At 47.9% G+C, this 25,936-nt stretch overlaps 1 protein-coding gene across 1 annotated transcript in view; it reads right to left on the bottom strand.

Annotated features, from left to right (window-relative positions):
- The window catches only part of LOC102377506 (aldehyde oxidase-like), a 76,502-nt gene that overhangs the window by 34,982 nt on the left and 15,584 nt on the right, over positions 1 to 25,936 (bottom strand). The window contains exons 2-9 of the mRNA XM_025211254.1: positions 24,102 to 24,159; positions 20,727 to 20,935; positions 19,133 to 19,259; positions 10,148 to 10,209; positions 9,482 to 9,571; positions 4,199 to 4,279; positions 3,328 to 3,472; positions 2,404 to 2,496 (exon numbers count right to left, since the gene is read on the bottom strand). Coding sequence (XP_025067039.1) covers positions 2,404 to 2,496; positions 3,328 to 3,472; positions 4,199 to 4,279; positions 9,482 to 9,571; positions 10,148 to 10,209; positions 19,133 to 19,259; positions 20,727 to 20,935; positions 24,102 to 24,159 — 865 coding nt within the window. The remainder of the gene's footprint in view (positions 1 to 2,403; positions 2,497 to 3,327; positions 3,473 to 4,198; positions 4,280 to 9,481; positions 9,572 to 10,147; positions 10,210 to 19,132; positions 19,260 to 20,726; positions 20,936 to 24,101; positions 24,160 to 25,936) is intronic.

The following is a 25,936-nucleotide window of genomic DNA, read 5'->3' as shown; positions in this document are numbered from 1 at the left end:
CCACACAGTCGAGGCCTAGCCCCAATGGCCCCAGCCCGGGCCCTCCTGCCCCCCGGCTGTCCTGTGCTGCCGGGGGGGGCTCTGCCAGGAGGCCCTGGAGCCCCCCCACCCCTGCTTCTCAGGTAAGCAGAGACTTTTTTTCCCCATTTTTTTTTCTGTTTTTTTTTCTGGGTTTTGTGATGGTGCCTGAGGTTGTAGGGTTAGCCATGGTGGACTGGGGGTGCAAGTTGGTGGGTGTGAAGCTGAGTGGGGAAGCCATTGTGGGGGCTGCAGCAACTGGTGGGGGATGGGGCCGGGGTGGCAGCAGGTGGGGGGGGCATGTGGGCCTTGCAGGGGGGGTGGTAGCCCCTGTGGGGGCCATTTGGCCCTCATTGGGGGGGCATACCCCTTGTGTGGGGGCTGAACGCCCCATTAGGGGGCTGAATCCCTTGTTAGGGGCTGACTCCCCTGTTGGGGGGGCCAAACCCCTTGTTTGGGGGCTGTAACACTTGTTTGGGGACTGAAACCCCTGTTGGGTGGGCAAACCTCTTGTTTGGGGGCTGGACCCCCTGTTGGGGGGCCGTAACCCCTGTGTGGGGGCCATCGTCCCTGTGAGAGGGCAGCAAAAAATATATATTCATGAATTCATGAAACATATATTTAGAGTTCACTTTATTACTGTGATAAGAGACTTGCTTTACCACTGTAGATATATCAATAAAACATTGTCTAACTGATTGCTGTCTCTGTCTTGCTCTCTTTCTCTCGTTATAGTGGTGTTTTGTTTTACTTGTGGAGGAACACGGCTTTGGGGGTATTTTACAGAGTGACTTTGGGATTTTTTTTATCAGGGATTTTTCAGTTTTCCAATAGGGAACACCAGAATTCCTACTAGGGAGGCCAGTGGCAGGACTCTGCCTGCTCAGAGCTGGCACCTTGGACCCAGCTGGCTGTGGCTGACCTCCTGGCCAAATGGGGCCACGAGGACATGCTTTGACAGTTCAAAGCAGGCCACCACACCTGGAACATCTTCTGGGCGATAGCTGCCCAGATGGCTGGGCAGGGGGCACACATGGCAATAGTGCCATACAGAGGCCAACCCTGCAACTACAGTCCACTGGCAGCTGGCCCAGAGGGACAGATGCCTCTCCTGGCTGTGCAGTTCCCATCCAGATCTGGCAAGTGCGCAGCAGGTCACAGCCAGGCAGCAGCCCCCCTGCAGTGGGTAGAGGGTGCAGGGAACTCTCAGGGCTGCTTCAGCAGTCCAGCTGGCACAAGGGGTAGTGTCCCCAGGAACCAATTGGCTGGGACCCAGAAGCTCCTGAGAGCTAGTAGCCCTGAGCTACTTGCCAGGGCGGCTTTTTATACTGCTGGAGCCAGGACAGGGAAGCTTTTATACTGCTGGGGACAGCACAGGTGTTGGCCCCAGGCTCCAGCTCCCCCTGGCTGCAGATCTGGGAGGAGCCAGGCAGGGTTATCTTGCCCCAAGTGGCACAATTTGCTCCACACCAAAGTGCATGTCCGAGCATGTGCATTGAAGCAAAAAGCCCTGGCTCAAATTTGCACTGCTTCTACTTGAGCTGCTGCAAGCACACATGCTTGCATGTGTGGATGCACCCATAAAGTGCAGTGCTGACTTACCCTGAGCCAGAAACTCATGAACTTTAATCCTAATTCTGACAAAAATTCCCTTTGTGGTCACGGGAAACTGCTTCAACTTCCTGACTCAAGGCTGCACAACCCTGCCCCACTGCCTGACTACCTCACTTATACTGGTAATAGTAATGCATATCTTTACAGAGGGAACTTGTGAGGCTTAATTAATGTTTATTAAAAGTTTGGGGATCTTTGCATGGACTCTCCAGCAGGTGGGATAGGGTGATAGTCCATGGCCCCTGTGAACATCTGCTCATTCTTCTACTAGCCCATCCATTTCCTATCTTTTCCCAAGTACAAATGCTGGATCCAAAGAAAACCTCTGTGGGGTTCAACAGAGGGAACAGGAATGGTGTTGGAGAGGTAGCACAGCCATTCCTTCCTGATACTGTAGAGGTGCCACCTTCCTGGGATACAGAGAAGAGCTATATGACCCTCCATAAGCAGATTTTGGAGACCAAGGAGGCAAAAGCTTCAGCTCTGTTTCTCCTAAGAGCTGACCTCAACCTGCTAAACTGAGGTAAAAGGTGCAATAAAGAATTGGTCCTGGTTGAGATCAGGGTTAGCTAATGTGCATTAACTATCCCAATATAACTTCAATTTCAGGATTTGTAGAAACAAGCACATGCATCTCTACATATGTTTGGACAATCAAGGTGTCTGTACAGTTATTTGCACACTCCTCACTGGGAAAAAGTCCAGCATTAACTAATGCAGAGCAATCCCATGCATTTCGGGGGGAGGGAGGGGGGAGAAGGGTCCACTAACCGTCATCCATGTATGTCACCACATTCAAATCCAAGATCCTTACTGGAGAAATGATAACTGGATGGAAAACTCCTTCATATTTCACCTCAGGGCCTAATAAGTAGAAGATTTAAAGAAAATGAAGATCACTACTTTTTTGGAATATAGCATCTGATGAAGTAGGCTTTTGCCTATGAAAGCTTATGCATCTTTGAACCAGTTAGTCTTTAAAGTGCTACCCGCTTCTGCCTGACTTCTGACAGAGGCTGTATACACACATTCAAATGATCTGGGAGAATTCTCCCAGGTTTGTTCTCCTGGTAGATAAACTTACTCAGAGCTGCATGTATATATATTTGAATGCTGAGGCTCTGAAGAGTGAAGAGCTTGCAATGCTGACACTGCAAATAGTGGGGACATCTCAGCATACTTTGCAGGCAGCAGATGGCAGCAGAGCATATGACAGCTCTGACTGGCTGACCCAGACTGCCCATGGTCAGCCTGTGCTTCCCTGCAGCACAATGTGGGAATTGTGAAGGGGGCATGTTATGCTGTCTACTGGAGCAGAGTCCAGCAAGGGACACGAGGAGTGAGTGGGGGGATGCTGGGAGGCCATTCTGTCTTATAAGAGAAAACACGGCATATACAGACATTCACTCTCCTGGGAGTGATTTAACCCTGGTTGTTTCCATGTTATTTTTCTCGTGGAGTGGCCATTTTTACCATGGGAGAAAAAGCCTGGACATCTGTACAATCATGGTTTCTCCAGAGCAGCTCTCCCGGGAGAAACTGAATTTCTGTACAAAGCCTAACACAACAAACTACTTATCCCTTGTGTTTTTATCATTGTTAAGTCTCAGTTTAAGAGCATAAATACACAAGACATTCTAAATGCTGTTCATACACAAGGACCAGTCTAACAGGACATACTCTAATGCTACATACCTACACTAGTGTTACCAACAACCAGAGGCGCTTTTGGGTACTTGGCTTTCAGCTCCAGAAGCTCATCAAGGCTAGTAGGAGAAATCCAGGTAGTTCTTTCCCCATGGAAAACCAGAGTTCTTTTTGGCAGACTTTCAGCCATTCTCTGTAGAGGAAAATATACGACAATAGAGATAGAGAGGAAGCACGAGCACTGGGCAGAGCCTGAAAAATCCCTTAAGTATTCCTCAGTACTGTGGTATATAGATGACCCTTCAGCATGGTTACTGCTGGTAATGCTCTCTATAGTTAAGCCTGCTTGGTAATTTCCACTACCAGCCATTGTTTTCAGCTGCCTGTATATCTGTCAAAGTTTAATTTTGGTCTGAAGCCTGGGCTATGATGAGTGTCTGCCTGAGACTGAATTATTGGGGCTGGGGGGAGGAAGGGGACATGTTAATGTAACCAGTACTTAGAATGTTTCCAGATGTATTGTTTAAATACAAATTCTCATTTGCAGGATGGTCTCCCATACCCCTGTGTTTGACTGAAGAGTTTCTGCCTTAGCAATGCCTGTAGAGAGCAATCTAGCCCCATCCCTACCCATCCAGCTAGCTATGTCTTCTTCATTGGATGTTTATAAAAGGTTAGACAAGTATCTGTCAGTAATGACTTCAAGGCCCTTCCAGACCTATTTTCTATCATTCTACTATTCTGTTGAAACAAAACAAACTGAAAGATGTCAGACATCTTTACAGGTCTTTTTTGAAAATCTGTGATATTTTCCCAGATGATGTTAGATGGGGCATTAAAATGAGTAAGGAGATATATGTAAACATAATGAATGATATAGCAAAAGCACAAACCAAGAAAATCAAAAGATGCTTCTTACCATTAGCTCTGGGGGAAATATGAATTCTTGGGTGGGGTCCAAGGGCTGAAAATCATCTGCTGAAAATAATTTGGTGCAGATCTTAAAAGCAAAACAAACAAAGAACACAGGACTTTTTTTACTTTGTCATCCACTATAAAAAGGAAAGCATTGTAAGGTCTCATCTAAACCCCACTTATGTCCATGGAAGTCTATATAATTACTCCAAAAGCCTTTGGAGTAAATGTTAAGCAAGATGCCATACATAAGCCATGGTTGCTACACAACTCAATCACCCTCCCTTGTCCCCATTGGGGTTGGAAAGTAGAGATGAACATACCTGAACACCCAAGTGCAGGCTCCCTTCTATCAAGTGATAATGAGAAGGGATGGATTCATTCCCTATTCCCTCTACTTGACATACATAATAATACAGCAGAGATCATTGAAAGGCAATTTTGAATAGCTTCAATTCTTTATACGGATGGGAACTGTCTCATAAAAATCAGTTTCATGGCTCTGGTTTAGTTTCTGAAGGAAATTCTATATCCCCAATCCTATATTAAACATTCCGGAGGCATCCACACATGCAGGCACATGCACTTGCAGCAGCTCAAATAGCAGCAGCACAAATCTGTGCTAGAGATTTGTGCCTCAGCACATGTACCAGAACATGTGCTTTGGTGTGGGGCAAATTGTGCCACTTGGGGCAAACTGATCCTACCCAGCTCCTCCTAGATCTTCAGCCAGGGGGAGGTAGAGGCTGGGGCCAGCACCTGTGCTGGCCCCAGTAGTATAAAAAATGGCCCTGGCAAGCAGCTCAGGGCTACTTGCCCTCAGGTGCTTTTGAGATTCACCCCCACCTTTCTGTTTTTCGTCACTCCATTCATGACCACACCAAGTCCCGGGACCTCCTGGTCAACCTCCTCCTGGCCCTGGCCAAGTGGGCCCTATACTTGACTAGGAAGGAGGCTCTGGTCAGGAAAGTGCCCGGAGACTGCGGGCCGCTTTCCTCTCAATTGTCTGTGCAAGTTTCCAGACAGAGCACCAATGGGCGGCATCCATTGGCTCCTTGGATGCCTCTGAGGATGGGTGGGTGCAGCTCAGGGGGGGTCTGCTCAGTGTCCCCCTCAAGCACACTTATTTTCATATTTTGACCCTTTGACCCACATGACTCTCCTATCCCATTTTTTTTCATTAGTTGTCCCAAGAATTTAGTTGTTCCATTTGTCCATTAGCCCCCATAAAAAGGGGCTACTAGTTAGCCAGGTGGGCCTTGCCCATGGTAATTGGATGAACAAATACACAGGAGCTTCTGGGGCCTGGTTAATTGGTATTTGGGGACACTAGCCCTCTAGTGTCAGCTGGACTGCTGCAGCAGCCCTGACCTAGAGTGGCCCCTACATCCTCTACCTACTGCGGCAGTCTGGAAGCGGGGACTTCTGCCTGGCTGTGACTTGCTGCTGCCTGTGACAGCATCCACCCCCTTGGACCTGCAACCCTATGGTTGTGCACCTGTCAGACCTAGATGGGACCACACGGCCACCTGGGCTGTGGTACAGGCACTACAGCAAAGCCACCTGCACCTCTGGGCCAGCTGCCAGCAGGCCATGGCTGCACAGTTGGCCTTTGTGTGGAACTGCTACCATGTCTTCTGGTGCCCTGGCTCTGCCATCTGGGCAGCTATCACCCCAGAAGATGTACTCATTGTGGTGGCCCACTTTGAACTGTCGTAGCATGTTCTCCTGGCCCCAAATAACCAGAAGGTCAGCCACCTCATCTGCCCTCCAGCTGAGTCCCATGTGCCAGCCCTGGGCAGGCTGCTCTGCCGGTGTCCTGCCACTTGCCTCACCAGCAGGGATCCTAGTTTTCTCTATTTAAGAATTGCAAAGTCTCTGATTAAAACCACAAAATCCATGTTTTTCTATGATTAAAATGAAACATCACTATAAATATATAGGTATCAGTTGAGCACAATGTTTTATTGATATATTTACAATTTTAATGAACTCTGGAAGCATAACACTGCCTTAATCATTATAATAAAAAATAACTATATATTTTGGCATTTGTTTTGGGGTCTTTTTATCATAGGAAATCAGAGCTCTCTCTGCCCCTTTTGCTCAAGAGGATACAGGGCCAGCTGTGGCTGTCCCCACAGCTGCTTTGTGGTGTTGAGCAGCACTGATATGCTGGTGTCCTGCCCCTACCCATGCCCTTGCTCTTGCCCCTCACTCCCAACTCACAGCCCTACCAATGCCCCTCATTCCTGACCCACAGCCCCAGTCTGCCCCCCACTGCACCAGGACACGGGTCCAGCTGCAGCTGTCCCACCTGCTGCTTTGTGGCTCTAAGCAGTGCCAGCCTTTGATGTTCTGCTCCCTGTGCCTGTGCCCAGGCCCCAGTGATCCCCATGCCCTTCCTGGGAAACCCTTGACTTGGCAAGCCTCTTCCCTTCTAGGATGGCTTCCCTCTGCAGACGCTGCTTTAGGGGCGGAGGGCAGCTCCAAGCCCAGCTGTGGCAGCCACTTCTACCTGAAGTGCCCCCCTCCCCAACATCTGTCTCTCTCTCTCTCTCTCTCACACATCCCTGCTGCCCCCCTGGCCCATATACAGATATACCCCACTGACACCTCAATCCCTGCCCCCCACCCATCCTTGCTGCCACCTACCCCCCGGCCCATCATATCCCCCAAGTGGTTCCCAGGACCAGGATCCCCCCCAGGCAGAAGGTTGGTATCGGCACAAGGCAGGGCTTCAGTGTGGCAATTGCCCGTGAGGTCACAGCTCCCACCATCAGGTTCAGTCATGTCTGGTGGCTGGGCATGCAGGGTGTGGAGCTTGTAACAGGGGTGTGGGGTTTGTGCAGGGGTTGTAAAGGGCTGTGGGTAGGTGTGGGGTTTCATAGTTTCATAGATGTTAGGGGCTCGAATGGACCTTACAGATCATTGGGTCCAGTCCCCTGCACGTGGGCAGGAAAGACTGCTGGGATGAGATGACCCCAGCAAGATGGGGTTTGTGGGAAGTGTGTGGGTATGGGGTTTGTAGAGGGGTGTGAGGACCCCTGCCACACGGCCCTCATCCCCATGGTGCATAGCCCCCAACACTGGCAGCAGCACCAGCAGCAGGTGGCAGGCCCTCAGGGGGCTCATGGCCTGCCACAGGTAGAGTACCCTGATGGAGCGTGGCTCTGGCTGAGTTCTAGGGGCTGAATGTGGAGGCACAGAACTGGCCTGGCCCAGCCCACTGGCATGTGCCTTCAGGCCAGCATGTGGCCTGGCACTACAGGCGAGCTGCACACCCTAGGGCTGGGCCAGGCTGGCTCCATGCCTCTATGTGGAGCTTCCAGTGGGGATCGGCACATGGCAGCATGGAGCCTTCTTGGCGCAATGGCATGCGACACTCCATGGGTCCCAATCCACATGCCATCGGGCCGGGCAGGCTCCGTGGCACCACATGCAGCCCCCAGGACTCAGCTAGTGGCACACTGCCGGGGGGCTCTGCCTGCCCTGAGCCACGAGTGCCCCAAGGGCCTACTGCCTGCTACTGCTGTTGCCACAAGCTCCTGCAAGCCATGCTCTGCTTTTTTCCTCCAGCACGCTGAGGCAGCACGCTGGACAGCAGGGGGACACAAAAGCCTTAGAGATGCTCTGGCCAGTTGCCAAAGTGTCTCCTTGGAGGACCCAGCCTCCAGCTGCTTCCAGGCATGGTCTGAGAGCACACCCTGAACCACTGTTTCTAGTGCATTTTTGTTTTTATACTGGGATTTCCTGTTACCAAGTTTAGAGTCTACACTGCAAATATGCAGTTCAGGGAACATTTTCTTGTGTACGGTGTGCCTTCTGTGGCATCTCAGACTCCTTTGAGTTGCTACAACATGCACATGCAGGCTCATGTGGACACGGCCTATGTGGTTAAACCCTGGAGCCACCACAAAACATCATTGACTTCATACAGGTCCATGTAAGCACAGGAGTCATGAATGCAGAGGTCATTGCAGGATCACAGCCTAAGGATATCAACATTCTTCAACTCAGAAGCATAGGCGGCGGTAGGAAGGGGGTTAATGGGGCTTATGCCCCTCAAACACGGGTCAGTGGTAGGGCTGCAAGGCATCCTGCCCTAGGGCTTCTGGCAGCTGCAGCAGGGGTAGGGCTGGGGGAGGGGCATTGGGCCAGTAGCACAGGACTGAGCCGCAAGAAGTTCATCCGGAGAGCATGGCTCCTGCTGCTACATGCACCCCGGGAGGCATGGGGGCCGCATGCCCCTGATTTGTGTGGGGCAGGGTAGGCTGCCACTGTGGGCTGGGGTTGGGGCTGCACTGGGTTCTTCATGGCATGGCAGGGTGCCAGGCTGTGCTTGGGCTGTGTTACCAGGCTGTGCTTGGGGCAGGCGGCGGCAGCACGCAGATCTGGGGGCACGCGCTCCCCGTGCCTCCCAGGACACGTGCAGCGGTGGGAACCACACCCCCCATGCCCTCTGGATGAGCCGTGGCTCCATCCCGCCCCCCGCCCCAGGTGTGCAGGGGCGGGTGTGGGGGCCCTGGGGACTCCATTCCCTGCTCTGACCCCTGGCTCTGGGCCCCCCTGGGTGGTGTGGGGTTGGGGCCTGTGTGGGGAAGTAGCTGGGCTGGTGCAGGGCTGGGGGGCAGTGGGTTTGTTTGTGTGGGAGGTGCCGGAGCTGGTTAATGACCCTGGGCGTGGGGAAAGGGGCGGCTGCATGGGTGCAGAGGGCCCTGGCGCTGATCTTGGGCCAGACTCAGCTCTGCTCCCTCCCGATCCCTGCCTGGTCGGAGCCCTAGCCCTAGCCCCACTCCCACTCCCTCTTCCCCGCTCCCTCCACAGACTTTCCCCACAACCCCAAATTTTTTTCTCCTACTGCCTACGCTCAGAATATGATACAAATATGCAAAATTCCCCTACATTAATACAGTGGTGGAAAAAAAGGTAAAATCCCATTTCACACACCACCCTGTCCAACATGCAAACAGTCCTTAGTTTTTGAATGTATCGCAGAATTTTCAACTGTGAACAGTACATTAATTTCCTGTGAAAATGAAAAATAACGTTCTGAATACCCAGGATAATATACTCAGCATTTAAAAAAAAACCCGAAAAGAGTTCCCATTTTCACAAAACAGCAGCAGAAACCCTAAAGGACATACTGCACTACAGGAAGCCAAGTGTAGGAAGCTGCATGAAACAGCACAAAGTACATTCTTTAGATACAAGGAATGGGCAGTGTAATTCTCTTCATCTAGTGCAAGTTCTATATTTAAATAGGATTGGGGAAAAGTAAGCTTACCTTCCTTCCATTGTCACAAAACAAAGCTGAACTGTCTTTTTCCTCCGAGCAACAGTTCCCATTTTCTTTCCTTTGACAACAAAATGATTCCTGAAATAGTAATATCCCCATCATTAAACATATATCTGATGTAATGATGGTTCTGCCACATGAACTGAACACAGTTTTCTAGCAACAGTCATGTCAATGCTCAATATGAAGGTAACTACCCAACTGCCTGTCAAGAATGACGGGGGGGGGAGGGAGAAGGGGGAAAGGGGGCTGGGATGGAGTGCCACCACCCCACACCCCACTGTTTTGCCTCTTGCGGGCTAGGGGAGCCAAAGCCAGCGTCGCTTCGAGCACTCTGATTGGTTGTTTCTGTCAACCTATCAGAGTGCAAATAAAGCATTTTGCCTGTCAAGAATGATGGGGAGATGCCGAGGGGGACAGAGACCCCCCCACTCTTAGGAGAAGCTTGAGATAGGAAGCCAAGCTCGCTTGATAGAAAAAAAAGATACAATTTTGTATAAAATCATAATTGTCTGTGGTTGTTTAGATGTTATAGTTCATAATAATTTATTTCTTCCACTGTATCTTCCCTGCTTCCTCAGCTCCCGCCCCGAAAATAAAAAAAAAATCCTTAGAAAAAAATGTTCTATTATGCCCCTTATCATCACCTCTTACCTTACAGAAAGTTTTACAGCCATCTAAGATTGGCCTATATCCAGTACAGCGGCATAAGTTACCTGAACAGAAAAAAACATTAAGAGAAAACTTAATTCTAAAACATATAAATGAGAAGTAAAATCTTCATACTAAGGCTTGCTTTTTGTGAGAGGTTAGAAGTGCTGCTTTTGACAATGTTGGCCTTAGACGTGACTCTGCTGAAGGGCATTTTAGGCACACGCCACAGGTGTGGGTTTAAGTATAAAGGCAGCTTGCAGATTTTTAGGCAGCCAAGAATTCGTTGTTGGGTTGGAATTTTTTAACATGATTATTCTTTAAACACAACATTTCATCAGCTTGTCTGAACTGTATCAAAAGGGAAGGATTACTTAGTTACCTTACTCTAAGAGTGGGCCCCCCAAGATGTTCTGTCTATGGGGATCCCACTTATGGTGCGCACACGCCCCCTGAAAAGAAGCTTGGAATGTTTTTGCCAGAAGTATCTGTTAGGCACCATACATGTGCCCTGCAAGACCTTACTCTCTTACACATAATGGTATAAAGGACAGAGGTTGCCAATTGTTACTGAGTTTCTTTAACACCCAAAATCCAAATGAGATGATTCTGAGCTGCAGGTAAATCAGGAAGAGTTGGAGGCTTCATAGCACAGAACATCACAAAGAAACATAACTACTATACGATGTCACCATGCTTTCTTCTTCAAACATCTGTGCATTTGAATCTCACTCGTGGCATATAGCTACCTCTAGTTTTACAGCTAACAGGAGCTAGACCAATGATTATCAAACCAGTGCCCTAGGGTGCCCCAAGTTCCTTTCAGAGGTGCCATGTTTGGCAGGCAAACATGTTTGCCAAAACAAACCTGAGGATTTCCAACAGAAAGCCATACTGTTAAAAGCATTCTGACCTTTTCTAGTCTTTCTGAGTTCTTTGCAACAGAATTGCTCTATTACTTTTCTGTAGTAAAAAAGCGAGTAAAAAAAAAGTTGACATTTTCCAACGGGTGCTTTGAGACTAGCAAAGACTGCCTTAAGTCTTAAAAGGTTGAGAACCAGAGCTAGGCACTCTGAATAAAGACTGTATAAGCATTACCTTAATTTTAGAAGCCAATCTGCACAACACCAACAAGTAATGATTCACAAATTCATGAATTAAAGACCACACAACTACTTTACAAATCTCAATTACTGGAGCTCTGGTGAAACAGGCAGACAAAGTAGCTTCTGCTCTAATTTAATGAGCCTCTATATGTTTTGGTGAGTCTAATGTGTTAACATCACAGAAAGAGGTAGTTAGCCATGTTAATTTGAAGTCAGGCAGGGTGGATTTGCACCTTATAGAGCAACTAAATCAGGGATGTATAGCATTAGCTTTCATGAGCAGTGGCTGATGAAGCCTTTAAAATGAAAATCTATCCTGCCTTCTGCCTTAATATTACAGGCCAGCCTAGTGTAACCCACTAGGTGCTATTATATTCTCTGAGATGACACTATTTCCTGTTTCATTTGCTGCTTTTTACTAAAAGTAATCACCTAACAGACTTATGAAAAAGGAATACAATGATGTCCATAAAATCCAATGCTCTAATATATTTTACAAGAATGATTTGGTAATTAGCTCCCTGGCTTCTCCTAGGAACTGAAAATTTGATCTTCCTGCCTTACAGCAATAGCTGTTTTGGTTCCTTCTCTGTATGGGTCAGTTTCAGTGCTTGTTTAGACCTTTTGCTCACTCCCATGACTCTCAAAGGGGGTGCTTTTGGATGAGTGAAAAAATATTCAAAACCATTTAGAAGAAACACAGTGCCTCTGATTTGCTTGTTTTACCAAAAAAGAAACTCAAGCTGGTATGGCCCATAAATCTTTATCAGGTTCCAAACTCCTTTCACTGATACCTGCTGGTTGGAATACATCAGAAAGTTTACATGTGCCCTCCAATACCAGTACTAGATGGATCTCCAGTGTTTTAGCCATTTTCAAAGGTCTTGAAAACCAATAACATCACCCACATGTAGATGTTACAGGCAGTATGATCACCTTCACAGGAAAAGAGCTTAAGAAGCCTATCTATAACAGTGATTCTCTTTGATGATCCCCTTCCTTCCTCTTCATTCAGTAGTTTAATGCAGTGAACAAGACCCTGAATGAGTTTGTACTGGAAATTTTACTGCCAAACCTGAAGGAGATATCAAATTATATCCTCAATTTCTGTCATGTGGGGTAGCCTTGAAACCATCCAAGGAGTTCCTTAACTTCTCAGGAACTATCCTAGCTTAATGAAAGCTTCATGATTGGAAATCTGGGTTACATCACCAGGGACAGATTTGGAGCTCCAGATATGGAAGATATAGTCAATATTAGGGACTCCAGATCTGAGTTTATTTTTAGGTCTGACGGTAGCAAAGGCAATTCCTTTAGGTGTCAGTGGCACTGGGTGTAAAGCTCTGAGCACTTTAAGTAATAGTGGGCATGTCTACATGTGCATTTGCTGCACAGATATTAGATTTAGGCCAGCATTTACATGTGAAGGCATTAAAGCACGGTAATGCTGTGTTTGGACTGACTTGGGAGTAAAGTTAATCCCAAGTCAGTTCACACACACAGTGTTACTGCACAGTAATGTGCCACGGGGCAGCTGCTGTGCGGGTGCCAGGTATGGGTGGGGGGGATCCTTGCTGCCCCCCACTGCTGCAGCCGGTGAGTGTGGGGCTTTTTTCTTTTCTTTAATTGCCAGAATGGTGGGGCTGGGCAGGGCAGCCATCAGGGTGGGGCTGGGTTGTGGGGGAGAGATTGGGGAGCAGGAGCTGTGCGAGGTGGGGGGCTCTGCCACATGGCCCCAGAGCCCCCACAGCTGCTGCTACTGCTGGTGAGTGCGTTTTTTTTTATTCCCAGACTGCTGGGGCCAGGCAGGGGGTCCATCAGGTGCGGGGCTGGGCAATCGGGGGCTGCGTGTGGGGGCTCTGCGAGGAGGCCCCAGAGCCCCCATAGCCCCTGCTACAGCCAGTGAATATGGAGTAGGGGTGTGCAAAGCAGGCCCTATTTGATTTGGATTTGGGCCGAATCAGGGACAGTGATTCAATTCATTCAGATCACTGTCCCTGATTTGATTAATCTGAATCTGAAGATTCGACGCTGATTCGGAGAATCAATGATTTGGACACAGACACAGTTTTAAAAGTTTTTTCTACATACCTCGAGGTACCAGACACAGCTCACGATCGCTGCGATGCTGGGGCAGATGGAGCTTCCCACAGGAGTGCGGGGGAGTCCTCCATGTGCTCAGCACCTAACCCAGAAGTTGACCGAGAATACTTCCGATCCACATCCAGGTCTGCCAGGGAGCGCACTGGTGGCCCCCCGTGCTCCACCCCCCACTCAGTGATCGGCCATAGGGGGGGATGAGATTAAAGGGTCTCCTGATTCGATTTGAAGATTTGGCCACCAAATAAGGCCAAATCTCTGCTGAATTGAATCAGGGACTGAAGCTTCACACAGCCCTAATATGGAGGGTTTTGGGGGGGTTTTTTAAGTGCCAGGAGGCTGGGGCTGGGGCCAGGCAGGGTAGCCATGGGGGCTTCTCCTGCAGCTCTCCCTGCCTTGGGGGAGGGAGGCGCCAGCCCGGGGGGAGCTGCAGGAGAACCTGCAGCCACCTGACTGCACCTACCTCTCCCCATCGGATCCAAATCTCTCTGAATTTTTTCCAAATCAATTCAGAGGCTTCGGATTCAATTCAGACCTTTTAATGGGTCTCCCGATTCAATTTGGATTCGTAGATTCTGCCGCCGAATTGGCCCAAATCTCTTCCAAACTGAATTGGCAACTGAAGCTTCACGCAGCCCTACTTAGCTGGACATTATCCTCTGAAACTACAACGCCAAAGGAAGAAACTGATGGAGTGACAGACTCAAAGGCACTACCCTTTCTGCCCAAGTGCCCATCCAGCCTTTTCTTGTGGAGTACCAGTAAAAAGGGTCCCTGTCAAAAGGAAGTCATACTCTTTATTCATGAGAGCAGTGAGGGTAATTGACTACTCCTAATGTGACTGGATCACTATTATAGTTGTGATAGATGACACAGGGGAGGACTGAATTGGTTCTTTTAGACCCCTGGAACTTGAAGTCACTTTGCTAACTTTTGAGACATTAGAAATCTGTGTTTATGAAGATGGTACTAGAACTTCATGCTTATGAGGCACTTCAGAATCTAAAACTGGCCACCTACACTTCTCCATTAGAAAAAGTGTTTCAGTCTTGATTCCACATCACTCTGCAAGTACAGGGGTTTCAGCAGGCAGGTGGGCAGGGAGAAGCAGCAGCAGCAAGTAACAGGTGAGTGATTGCCAGTGAGTGGGCGGGCAGGCATGAGGGTCCAGGGTGGGATGGCAGAAGTGCAGGCCCAGGCTGACACACGGTGCCGGAGTGGGCAGGGGAGTAGAGACAAATGACTGCAAAAGAGGGGAGGAGTGTGGGACCCAAGCCAGTGCCCAGGGCCAGGGCTGGCAGGGGCCTGTACCCAGGGTGGGGGGAAGGAGCATGGGGCCTGCGCTGGTGTGTGAGGCCTGTGCCGGGGCCAGTGGAAGCCTGCACCCAGAGCAGGGAAGCAGGAGCACTGGTGCCTAGACTGGAGCAGGCGGGTGCATGGGAAGAAGTGGCGGCGACAGAGGCAAGTAGTGCTAGGCCCGTGCCGGTGCCTGGGGCCAGGGCCAGTGGGGGCCTGTGCCCAGTGGGGTGGCAGGAGCGCAGGGCCTGCATCGGTGCCTGGCGGCAGGGGCCGGTGCCCAGAGCAGGGCAGCAGCAGTGCCAGTGTCTGGGCTGGCAAGTGGGGTCAGAGAGGCCGGCAGGCAAGTGAGGGGGGTGGGGAGAGGCAGTAGTGAGAAGCAGTGAGGAGGGGCTGGGCATGAGCCTGTGACTCATGGCAGTGCCCAGGGCCAAGACCAGCAGGGGCCCAAAGCAGGGCAGCAGGAGCACAGGCCTGGGCTGGTAAGTGGGGCTGAAGTGCTGGCAGGTGGGCGGAGGAGTGGGGAGAGGCAGTGGCAAGGCAGGCAGTAACCAATTCATCTCTATTTACATTCATTTTTATGGGGAAATGGGTTTTGCTTAGTGCAGTTTTGCTTAGCGCTTGGTTTTTCTGAAACCAATTAAGAGCACTAAGCAGGGGTTGCCTGTATGTCTACACAGGTTCTCAAGCCCTCCAGGGATCACCTCAGTGCAGCATATCCCACCCACTAACACACTACACATGTCAAACCTTCAAGCATGCATATTAGGGCTGTGCAAAGCTGCAGGTGCTGATTCGATTTGGAGGAGATTCAGCCCAATTCGACGGCCAAATCTTCAAATCCAAATTGAATTGGGAGACCAATAAAAAGGTCTGAATCAATTCTGAAAAGATTTGGCAATTCAGGTAGTCCCTGCTTGCTACCGCAGGGAGCTGGATCCGGACTCCTTGCTGGTAAGTAGGGGGTGGAAGGGGGAGCGGGGTTGGAAGAGGGGGCTGAGGACCATGGGTTAGCAGCCCCCTGCCAGGCCCCATCCCCTGCCTGCTCCCCCAGCTCCCCTGAGTGCTCCCCAACCCCTGCCCACTCTCCTAGCAGCGTCAATGACTGACCCGCCTGGCTCCAGTGTCCCAGCTCTTCAAAAAAAAAAAAAAAAAAAAAGCCCCGCACTCACCGGATCCTGCCAGCTAGGGGGCAATCCCTGCTGCTCTCCACCACATGGGAGGCTCTGCCATGAGCCCCCATCCCCCGCCCACTCTCCTGGCCCTGTCAATAGTTGGCCCACCCAGCTCCAGTGTCCTGGCTCTTTAAAAAAAATAATTAAATAAAAGCCCTGCACGCAATGGCTGCTGCAGCAGGTGTCAGGGCTTCTGAGCCCCCCACACAATGCAGGGCATTGCATCGCCCCCACCTCCCCCCACCTGACAGGACGTGGTGAGTGCAGGGCTTTTTTTTTTTCTTCTTCTGAGCTGGGATGCTGGTGCTGGGCAAGGCAGCCATTGATGGGGCTGGGAGAGCAGGCAGGGGATGGAGGCTCGTGGCAGAGTCTCCTATGCAGCGTGGGGTAGTGGGGAGCAGTGAGGATTGTCCCCCTGCCTGGCAGAAGCAGGTGAGTGTGGGGCTTTTTTTTTCTTCTAGACTCAAGGCACCCCTGAGAAAATGACAGGTCTTAGTTTTCACTTGTTTTTTTTTTACTAAAGAAAAGTCGGCGTTGGCTGGAGATGCCACCCGGCAGAGATAAAAAGCGGCCCCGAGGGTGCAGGAGGGCGGCAGACGAGCAGAGGCTTGAGGGGGAAGCCCACACCCCGAGGGATGCAACTGCTGCGTCAGGCAGCGCGGGAAGCTGGGGGCGGAGCCTGGGAAGGCTTCAACAGCGGAGCCGGCAGCAGAGCCGACAGCGGAGTTGACAGCAACGCCAACAGCAGAGCCTGCAGTGAAGCCAACAGCAGAGTCGGCAGCGACGCCGACAGCAGAGCCGGCAGCAAAGCTGGCAGTGACGCCGGCGGAGGAGCCAACAGTGAAGCCTGCAGAGGAGCCAGCAGCGGAGCCGGCAGAGGCACCAGCAGCAACACCTGCAGCAGAGCTAGCAGTTGCACCGGCAGTTGCACCGGCAGAGGGGCCGGTTACAGAACTGGCAGAGGCAGTGACGGGCAAGCCGACGGAGGTGTCAACTGGCAAGCCGGCAGGGAAGTCCTGGAGAGGAGGTAATAGGGGCGTGGCCGACGGGAACCCCATCGGGTACCACTGTGGGATGTGGCAGAAGACCCCAAGCAGGGTTGGGACAAATGGCGGACGGACCCCACTACAGCCCAAGGATAATCGGCCGGGACTCCATACCTGAGTGGGGCAAGCAACCGGGGCTGGGCACCTAGGCACAGGGGATCCACGGGGCCCATAGGCTAAGGGCACTCTTCATGGCCTCCTGGCCCACTGGCCGCATTGCTTCGGCTGTCACGGTGGTGGGAATTCCACGCTAAGTCACAGGGTGGTTGGGATAGGGTGCTAGGGATACGGGTTAGTGGGATCCAGGTCCAAGGGCCTTGAAGTCTGCACATCGAGTCGCGACCTGAAGACACTGACGTGTGGCTGGAGGGCCACTGGGAGAAGTCGGGTGGAGCCAAGGATGCCAAAGGGCCAGAAGACCTGCAACCCAAGGTGGTGATGGGCTGGGGTGTAGGGGAGGTCGGAGCCCTGTGAGTGCCCACCGGGAGGCATGACGACCCTGGAGGCTGCCTCAAAGGGGAACCCCTCCACTGAGGTACCATTCAAAGTCGTGGCAGACCAGTTAAGGGGGTCCCCTGACGTCAGCCGGGGTAGTCTTTGGGGTCTACTCGCAAGCCCAGGACAGGCTTGATCGATAGTCCGGGCTAAGGCCGCACGAGAGCGTCTTGTGGAGCAGGGGCGGGCACAGATCCAAATTCAGTTTGTATACAAAAGAATAGAAGGTGCTAGTACTGTTCTATGTGGCACCGGTTAGATTTTACCTTGAGTACTGCATCCAGTATTGGCTACCATATTTTAAAGTAGGATTTGGAGAAACTAGAGAGGGTCCATAGGCAAGCAACACATGAATAAGGGCTCAGCACTATTTATGTTCATTTTCAAGAAAAATAGATGAAGGAGTGGACATATTGAAGTTTTCTAGTATTTGAAGGGCTTCCATAGAAAAAAGAAGAGGAACAACTGTTCACTGTTCTCCCTGAAACACAGGGCAGGACATATGCCAATGGATGTAAACTATAATAAAGCATATTCAGAACAAATCTCAGGAAAAAACCTCAGTTATAAGAGCCATAGGATGATTAAACAAGCTGCCTATGGGAGTTATACAATCTTCATTGGAGGTTTTCATGAAGATGTGGGGCAGGCATAAATCTGGGATTAGGAATACAGAATCCTGCATTTGTGGATGGGTTCAGATGACCCTCAAGGCCACTTCCAATCCTACAATTATATGACTATGAAATGAGGCAATGATTACTCCTTTACAAGAAGGAAATGATTTAGAGCAGGGGTGTCCAACCTCCGGCCTATAGGCTAAATGCGGTCTATAGAGTCTTAGACCAGCCTGCGAGGATCCCCATGTGTCAGGAAATTTGGTGGCAGGAAAGCAGTGAAGCAGTGGCAGTTAATAGTGCCATGCTGCCAAAATCCCAAGCCCTGCACAGCAGGTCAGAGATAGGCCATGAACCTGCCCCTGAATGGCCAGACTGGAGCTTGGCCATTTCCCTCCTTCTCCCAGTGGGGCTGGGCCCCACCCTTGAGCAGCTGGTTTCAGGCCAGGCCATGCCCCCCATACCCTGGGGCTGGGCCAACCCTCCTTCCTCCCCTTCCAACCTGATTGGGGTCAAACTATGCCCCCTACCCTGGCAGGGCTGGACTGAAGTGGGGTCATGCCCTCTCCCCCTACAGGGCCAGGTCAACTCCCCTTTCCGTGCAAGGCTGGCTCAGGGCTGCACTACCCCCCTGTCCTGGCACGCTCATCCTAGGTGCTGGATTGGGTCTACCATCTGGATCCAGCTTGCGGAGGGACCAGGCATTGCCCATTCCACCCCACACACAAAAAGATTGACCACCACTGATTTAGAGCCTTGGGACTCAGGTTCTGTAACACAGCTGAACCCTGGGACTGGCTCTAACTAAACTAAACCTGTTGTGATTATTATTTTCATCCATGAGCTGTACGGAGGAAACTGAATGAGGGAAAAAAGCTGTAAAGCAGTAGCAACAATTAGTATAATAGTGATGATTGGGGCCACTCTGTCCTTTATGCCATCAGGAGGAAGTAGCATGATGGTACCTGTGGCCCCAACAGGATACTACTAGCAAAAACATTTTGAATTTCTGTAGAGAAGCTATGTGCATGGCTGTAGAGAAGCTTCTGTAGAGAAGCTATGAGTCAGACCCACATGTGCAGAGTATCCAACAGCAAATGTGGACCAAGAAGATACTTACAATTCCAAATGACTTTCAGATGAGAAAACTCACCAGCCAGAGCTGCAGTTATCTGCTCCATGGAGGGCTCCAGGTGGTTTCTGAGCAAAGTGTACATGGACATCACCATTCCAGGGGTGCAGAAGCCACACTGAGAACCATGGCACTTGGCTAGCCTTTCCTGGAATGAAACAGGGCAGGCATGCTCTGCCTTTAAATGCTGTATTAATAAAGTTCCCTTTTCATTCACTTTTAAAGCTATTACTATTCATTAGGACTCAGAATATAAGTGGACAGCACACAAATTATCAAGAAGCAGGTTTAAAACAGAAGGAAGTCATTTTTTTACTGGCACGTCAAAAAAATGCCTGACCTTTCACAACCATAATATCATAGAAAATAGGGTTAGAAGGGACCTCAGGAAATCATCTAGCACTTCTCTGCCCCAAAGTCAGGATCAATTATACCTAAACCAGTGGTGGCCAACCCACAGCATTCATGCCACAATGTCATGAGCTGCTGGTGTGTTAGGCATGCAAGCTCTAGACATCAAGTTAAAAAGAGGAGTGAGGACAGTGATGGGAGTTAGGGCAGTACCTGGGGAGCAGGAGGGGATTGGAGCAGCACTCAGGGAGGAGGAAGAGGATCAGTGCTAGCTTAAGGGTTTAATCCTGCAGGAGCTGCAGGGGTAGGTGCTGCTGAATTCAGCAATGCCATGTCCCAGTGACAACATGAGTCAGTGATGCTCAGCTTTCTTGTCTAGTCTATTACTTATTTTGAATTTCACTGTAGAATCAGTTTAAAAATCCAGAATACTCAGTTATGTTTTATCAATGAGAATGAAATGGATCAGGCTGTAGGCAGTCTTGCCTAGTGGTTAGGCTACCAGATGAGAGCCAGAGACCAGGGCAGGGTCTGAAACACAGGGCAAATCTGGGGTCAGGAAACAGAGATACAAAGTTGCCAGATCCAAGGGAAGTCTGAGGGGCAAGGTATGAATCACAAGCTGAGTCAAAGTTCAGGAGACAGAGGCAAAATTACCAAACAAAGAGAAAATCCAGAAGCCAGAGCCCAAGAACAGAGCAAGCGGAGTCAGGAAACCAGGAGTACTATGTCACGTAGGCTTGCCAGGACAGAATATTAGCAGGAACTGTTGGCTGGCCTGGAATCTGTTGCCACAGCTGGAACTAAAATGGGAAGCTGCACTCTCAGCAGCCAATCAGGAGGCCCAGACAGTGGCCAACTGGAGTCATTAGTTGGGTTAAGGCTGCCAGTCAAAGTTCCAAACAAGTGTGGCTCCCAAAGCAATCAGCACAGACTAGACTGCCTATTAGGGCCCTGGACAGAGAACAACCAGCACAGTTTTCTCCAATATCCTAAACTGTGTTAGAGCATCAACCTTTTTTCATTTGAGGACCCCTACATTTTTTTAAAGGGGGGTGCAGACCCCTTTGTATTGTAAACATGGGTATTCACATACTTTTGATTGATCAAAGTCATCTTTCACAGACTCCTTAGACAGGACCCCAATGGGTCCATGGATCACAGGTTGAAAACTATTGCTGTAACAACATTGCCAAGCCATCCAGTGACATACAGGAATAAACGAAAGGAAGAAATCCGTTTACTCCTAATGGCAAGCCCTCACCTGAACTGGATGAATCCTGGTTTTTGGGCTTCCAACACCTTCTACAGTGGTGACTGCAGCACCGTGCAGAGAACATATGGGTAATAAGCAGGCATTGGCAGAAAAATGTCTTTGGATTGTAAGGAGAATAAAAGACTTTAAAAATAGTTTAACCGTACTGTGGAAAATGAAGATAAAGTTTCCAGTTTCTATAAAGCAGCCATCAACATCTTAAGCAATACTCAATAAAAGGGGAAACCTACCAGTTGTAACTTTATTCACACTGTTGGAGTCACTTGTCTAGTCATGGGGCCACAACCATTGCAGTTATAGAGCATCTGCGCAACATTTCAGGCTACCAGTCTACAGGCCTTGGATATGAAATACCTTACCCTTTCTGTCATATAATTCCCCTCTACTATTTCTATTTATAACTGGGCTCTAAGCACACAGCAGGGGAGAGGATAAGGGAGGCTCTTTGCATGCCAAACAGTCAAAGAACAAATATTACCCCTGGTAGATGACACTGGATGGTAACCAGAATTTCTGAACCATGGGAAATTCTGAATTGCTTTGAAATAGCAACATTTCAAAATTTACCATGAAATGAAGTTTCCTGCAGTTTTTCAGCACTATCAAAACATTTTCTATCAAAATCACTGATATGTTTCATTTCAACAGTATCGGTTAATTCATTTTGTTTTGATTTTGATATTTATATTAAACCATGATACACTTACAAATAGAACATGAAATGCATATACTATTTTAATAAAAAGCAAACATTAAATTAATTTTAAATTTAACTTTAATTTCATTTTAATTAAACTTTTCCCTCCCATGTAACAAAATTATTCTGTGCAATGTTAACAATGGAAAACTGCTCCAAATTAAAATTTTGTGAAAAGCATTACTAAAGGGTAACCTTTTCTCCTCTTCATCATAGTGCACCCTCCAAAGTCCATAATAGAAGATTAGCCACCAATGACTTCCATCATAGGATGGGCTGTCAAGAGCCCTGCTACTTAATCAACCACTGAAGCACTACTCTAAGTCAGCAATAGTTCTTGATAGTGGTTGTCATGCTCCAAAAACTGCAGTTGTTGAAGGTGTTTGCAAAATTTCACTGACCAGTGACCAAATACTGCATTTGGACATAGGAACTTCAATTAGTTTATAACATGCCTGAATGCACAGTTTGCTCCACTTACTGAACTTTGTCTCAACATCTATGCTATTATTAGGTAACCATTTTACAAAGCTTCTGCAGTGCTACACAAGGAAAACTTACTACCTTTTGTTTTTAAATATAACTATTTATTTGTTTCAGTAAGCAGAAATCAAATTTCTTTTTTAAAATGTCACAAAATTCAACAGAGTTTACACATCTTTTGTTAAGGATACAAAATCTTCTTGGAAAGTGGTTCATATGTTGATATCATCACAGTGCAGGCACCACAGCCCCCTCCACCACAGCTGTACTTAGTTCCTGTGAGACGGACTGAAACAACTGCAATTAAGGAAATAAAAAGTCCACAGGTATTTAATGTCTCATTTCGGCAGTTGCTCTGCTCCCAACAGTTCATCACAATGTATAAAGCTTGAGAACAATTTTCTTTTGAAGGCAATACATGTGGAATATGTAACTGAGTTAGTGCCACAGCTCACATATATGGCACTGATTTTTACAGGAGTCGAAACCTGCAATTATCATAAGACCAAAATTAAAAAACAGCTCCCACCTAAGGCAATGGAAATTTGATGCTGACTTCCTTTGAAAGCAAGAGCAAGCCCACAAAATGTAAACACACTGTTGGGATAAAAACAGCAGCAGGTATTTTACAGTGCTTATATATTTAATTCCAACTCAGTAATTCACTGAAAAATGTGAGGAAAGATTTATGGTCCAAATCTCCTAAAGAGACTTAAGCATGTTGTCAAGTATTTTACTCAATTGATGCATTAGTCCTCAAGGACAAGATTTTCCAAGTAGTTACTACTGAAGTTAACGTACAACAGTGCTCGGAATTTATTCTGGAATTGTAAAATATTAGAATTCCAAATGCAAAACTACACAGCATCTGAATGTCATCATAAGCTGCAAAGTGACTGTCATATTTTGATTCTTATGTACAACCAGAACAATTTCCAAAAGTAGAGGTTTAGTGAAAGACCAGAATTTGTGCTCCTCAAGCAGTGCTTTGAAAGCCTCCAGTTTTCTTCATTGGCTCCCCCTGACATGCTACATCAAGTTTTAACTTCTCATCCTCCTCTTCTAGGTTCTGACCTCCCTCCCAGCCTACCTCTCAGATCCTGTATCTTATGTTCTTGCATTCACACAAGTGCCCTTCACTTCACTCATTTTTACAGGAAAGTACAGCTGAAGTATAACCAGGTAGCCCAGTGGGCGGATTGATTTGAATGGAATTTTGAAACTACTCTTCCCCAGAATGCCACTGCATTTCTAATGCCGTCCTAGAGATCAAGACATCAGTTTTGCAGCTTACGCAAAAGATGGCACTTCTAGCAGCATCATGGTTTTTGATAACATTCTGGAGTGTCACTTTAGTTCAGAAGTAAAGTAAAGCTGAATCCTCCCTTCACACTTTGCTAATCTATACACTGCCAACCCTTCCTCATGAATGATTAAAGAGCAGTGTTGCACAGCTTCATTATTTTTGCCAGCTCAACTACAGAACAGTACAAATAAACTATCCTACTCCTTAGGTAATGCAAACACATTTTGGGATGCAGTCTCCTTACTACCGCTTTTACACTCACTTACTCATAAACACTTGGTACATTAACAATGGTTGGTACATTAACAATGGTCTAATGTACCAACCCCCATAAAAATTTAGCCTCCTATCCAAAAAATTAGGACATCGGGCCTAAATCACTCCAAGTACTACAGCACCCCTGCTATTTTGCAATACTCTGCACTTATATAACGTTCCCACTGAAGGATGTTAAAGCCCTGCACAAATGATAAGAGATCTATTATTCTCACCTTACAAAAAGTACAGGGACACAAAGAGGTTGAGTAACCTTCCCAAAGTGTCACAGAAACTTGGTGTTCAAATTAGGTACACAAACAGACAGCATGACTCAGGAACATGCTCTAACTGATAAACCAGTCCTGGAAGAGTGGAGATAACATTAAGTCCATTTTTATAGACTAATGGAATTTGCCCTTGTTCTAGATATAAAAAATACAGCAGACCACTGAAGAGTATTTGATTCTTAAAAGGGATAGTAATTTAGTGTGGTCATTTGACTTTGCTTCAAAGGCCAATCCAACTATCTTTATCAGGCTCTAATAATCATCAGTGGGGAGATTTGCCTGAAAAATATCTGCAGAATATTGCTTTAAATATGTGAAGAAGAAAAGGATACATCTCTTTCTTAGGTAAGACAATAGCATTTGCTCAGGATCAGCATTCTTCTCTACTATCTGTAATGGAAAGTGAAATACAAGGTGTTAGAAAAGCAATCAAGGCTTATCCTTTAAGGCAGTGGGAGCCAACTTTTTTGGCAGGCATGACACAAATTAGCCCCGCATCCTCCTTGAGTGCCACTCCAATCTGCTTCTCCTGTCTCATCTGCTGCTCTGCTTTCTGCTTTCCCTGTGCCAAGTCTCCTGCTCTGCTTCATCCTTCCTTGCCCATCTGATGCTGTGCTGCTTATTTCCTTCCTTACACACAGAGGCTGTCCATGCTACTTCTGTTATGCATGCCATGGATATGCCCAGAAGAAAACCCTCCTCCACTGAACAGAAATGCACTAATTGGCTAAAGACCCCATGATAGTTTTGGCTTCCTCTGGAAATTTTTGTGCGACTGATAGACAGACCTGTTTCTAACAAGGAATCACAGAATCATAGCAAAATAGGGCTGGAAAGGACCTCCCGGGGTCATCTAGTTCAAACTCCTGCTCAAGGTAGGAACATCCCTGCCTAAACCATCCCAGACAAATTTTTGTCCAACTGCTAAGGTAACTTATTTTTAACCCATGGAGCTAGGGGGAAGACAATCCACGCCTAAGGTCCCCTGAAGGTAGTAGAAGCAGAACCATGTATAAGGAGATACAAAACAATAGGGAGAACTCTCAGATTTATGAAGATCGTGAAGGAGGGGGCAGAGAGTCTTTTCTTGGTTGAAGGTTTACTAATGACAGGTATTAAATTACAGTTGTGGGAAGAGTCTTCTACAGCATGTAAGAAGGTACTCATTGGGCATGTCTACACATGCATTTACTGCGCAGTAAGTGGTTTTTAGATCAGCATCTACACATGTAGGCATTATAGCGCAGTGTGCGCACCCATTTGGGAGAAAAGTTTCTTCCAAGTCAGTCTACATACAGTGCTACTGTGTAGTAAGGTGTCTACAAGCACCTTACTGCGCAGTAACAAAGTCGCCATAGTTACTGCACAGTACAGGCGTGCACATGTAGATGTGCACCCATACTGTGTGGTAACTTTCAGTTACCACACAGTAACTGTGCACGTATAGATGTACCCGTTATTGATAACAGTTTAAAACCTGACCTGGGATGAACACTAGAGGGGAGACTACTGACCAGGAAAATGGCAAGGATCACCTTCTTCCTAGTTTTATTTTATTAACCATTCATCATAGTCAAATTACAGTCTTCTCAACTGTACTCTCAAATGGGTTGGCTGTAATTGAAGCTCCAACATATTTTCAACCAGCTATTACAAGGAAATATCACAGTGAAGTAAGAAAAATCTTACCCTTATGCACAGAAAATTGCATTCTGGTGAAGGTCAGGAAAGCTGTCTGTCACACGGCACTAAATACACTGACTAAATATAATTTTCATTCTGCACCGGCCTCTGACAGAGGCAAAATATCAAACTACATAGAGCAAAAGTATAATCCTGTCTGATTAGAGGACTTCTTATCTCATTATCTGCTAAACCTTAAAGATTAATTTAGCCCATTAGATGGTTTAGATTACTATTTTCTTTGACACCACCTGCTTTCAGATCAGCTGCCTGTTTCTCACTTCTTTGGTTTTATTTTCCATTTCCACTAGTAACACATTTCCCTACCTTTTCAGGGTGTTGCAAGGTTTAAGAAAGAGTCCATTTCAAATTAAATGCCGTCTTTCTTCAGTATTTTTTTTTTGCACTTAAGAACTTAGATTCATAGATTCTAGGGTCGGAAGGGACCTCAACAGATCATTGAGTCCAACGCCCAGGAAAGAGT

The sequence above is a fragment of the Alligator sinensis genome, unplaced genomic scaffold (assembly GCF_000455745.1).
Source record: "Alligator sinensis unplaced genomic scaffold, ASM45574v1 scaffold258_2, whole genome shotgun sequence".
NCBI lineage: Eukaryota > Metazoa > Chordata > Crocodylia > Alligatoridae > Alligator > Alligator sinensis.
The sequence above is the reverse complement of the archived record's forward strand: the minus strand, read 5'-3'. Positions and strand labels throughout refer to the sequence as shown.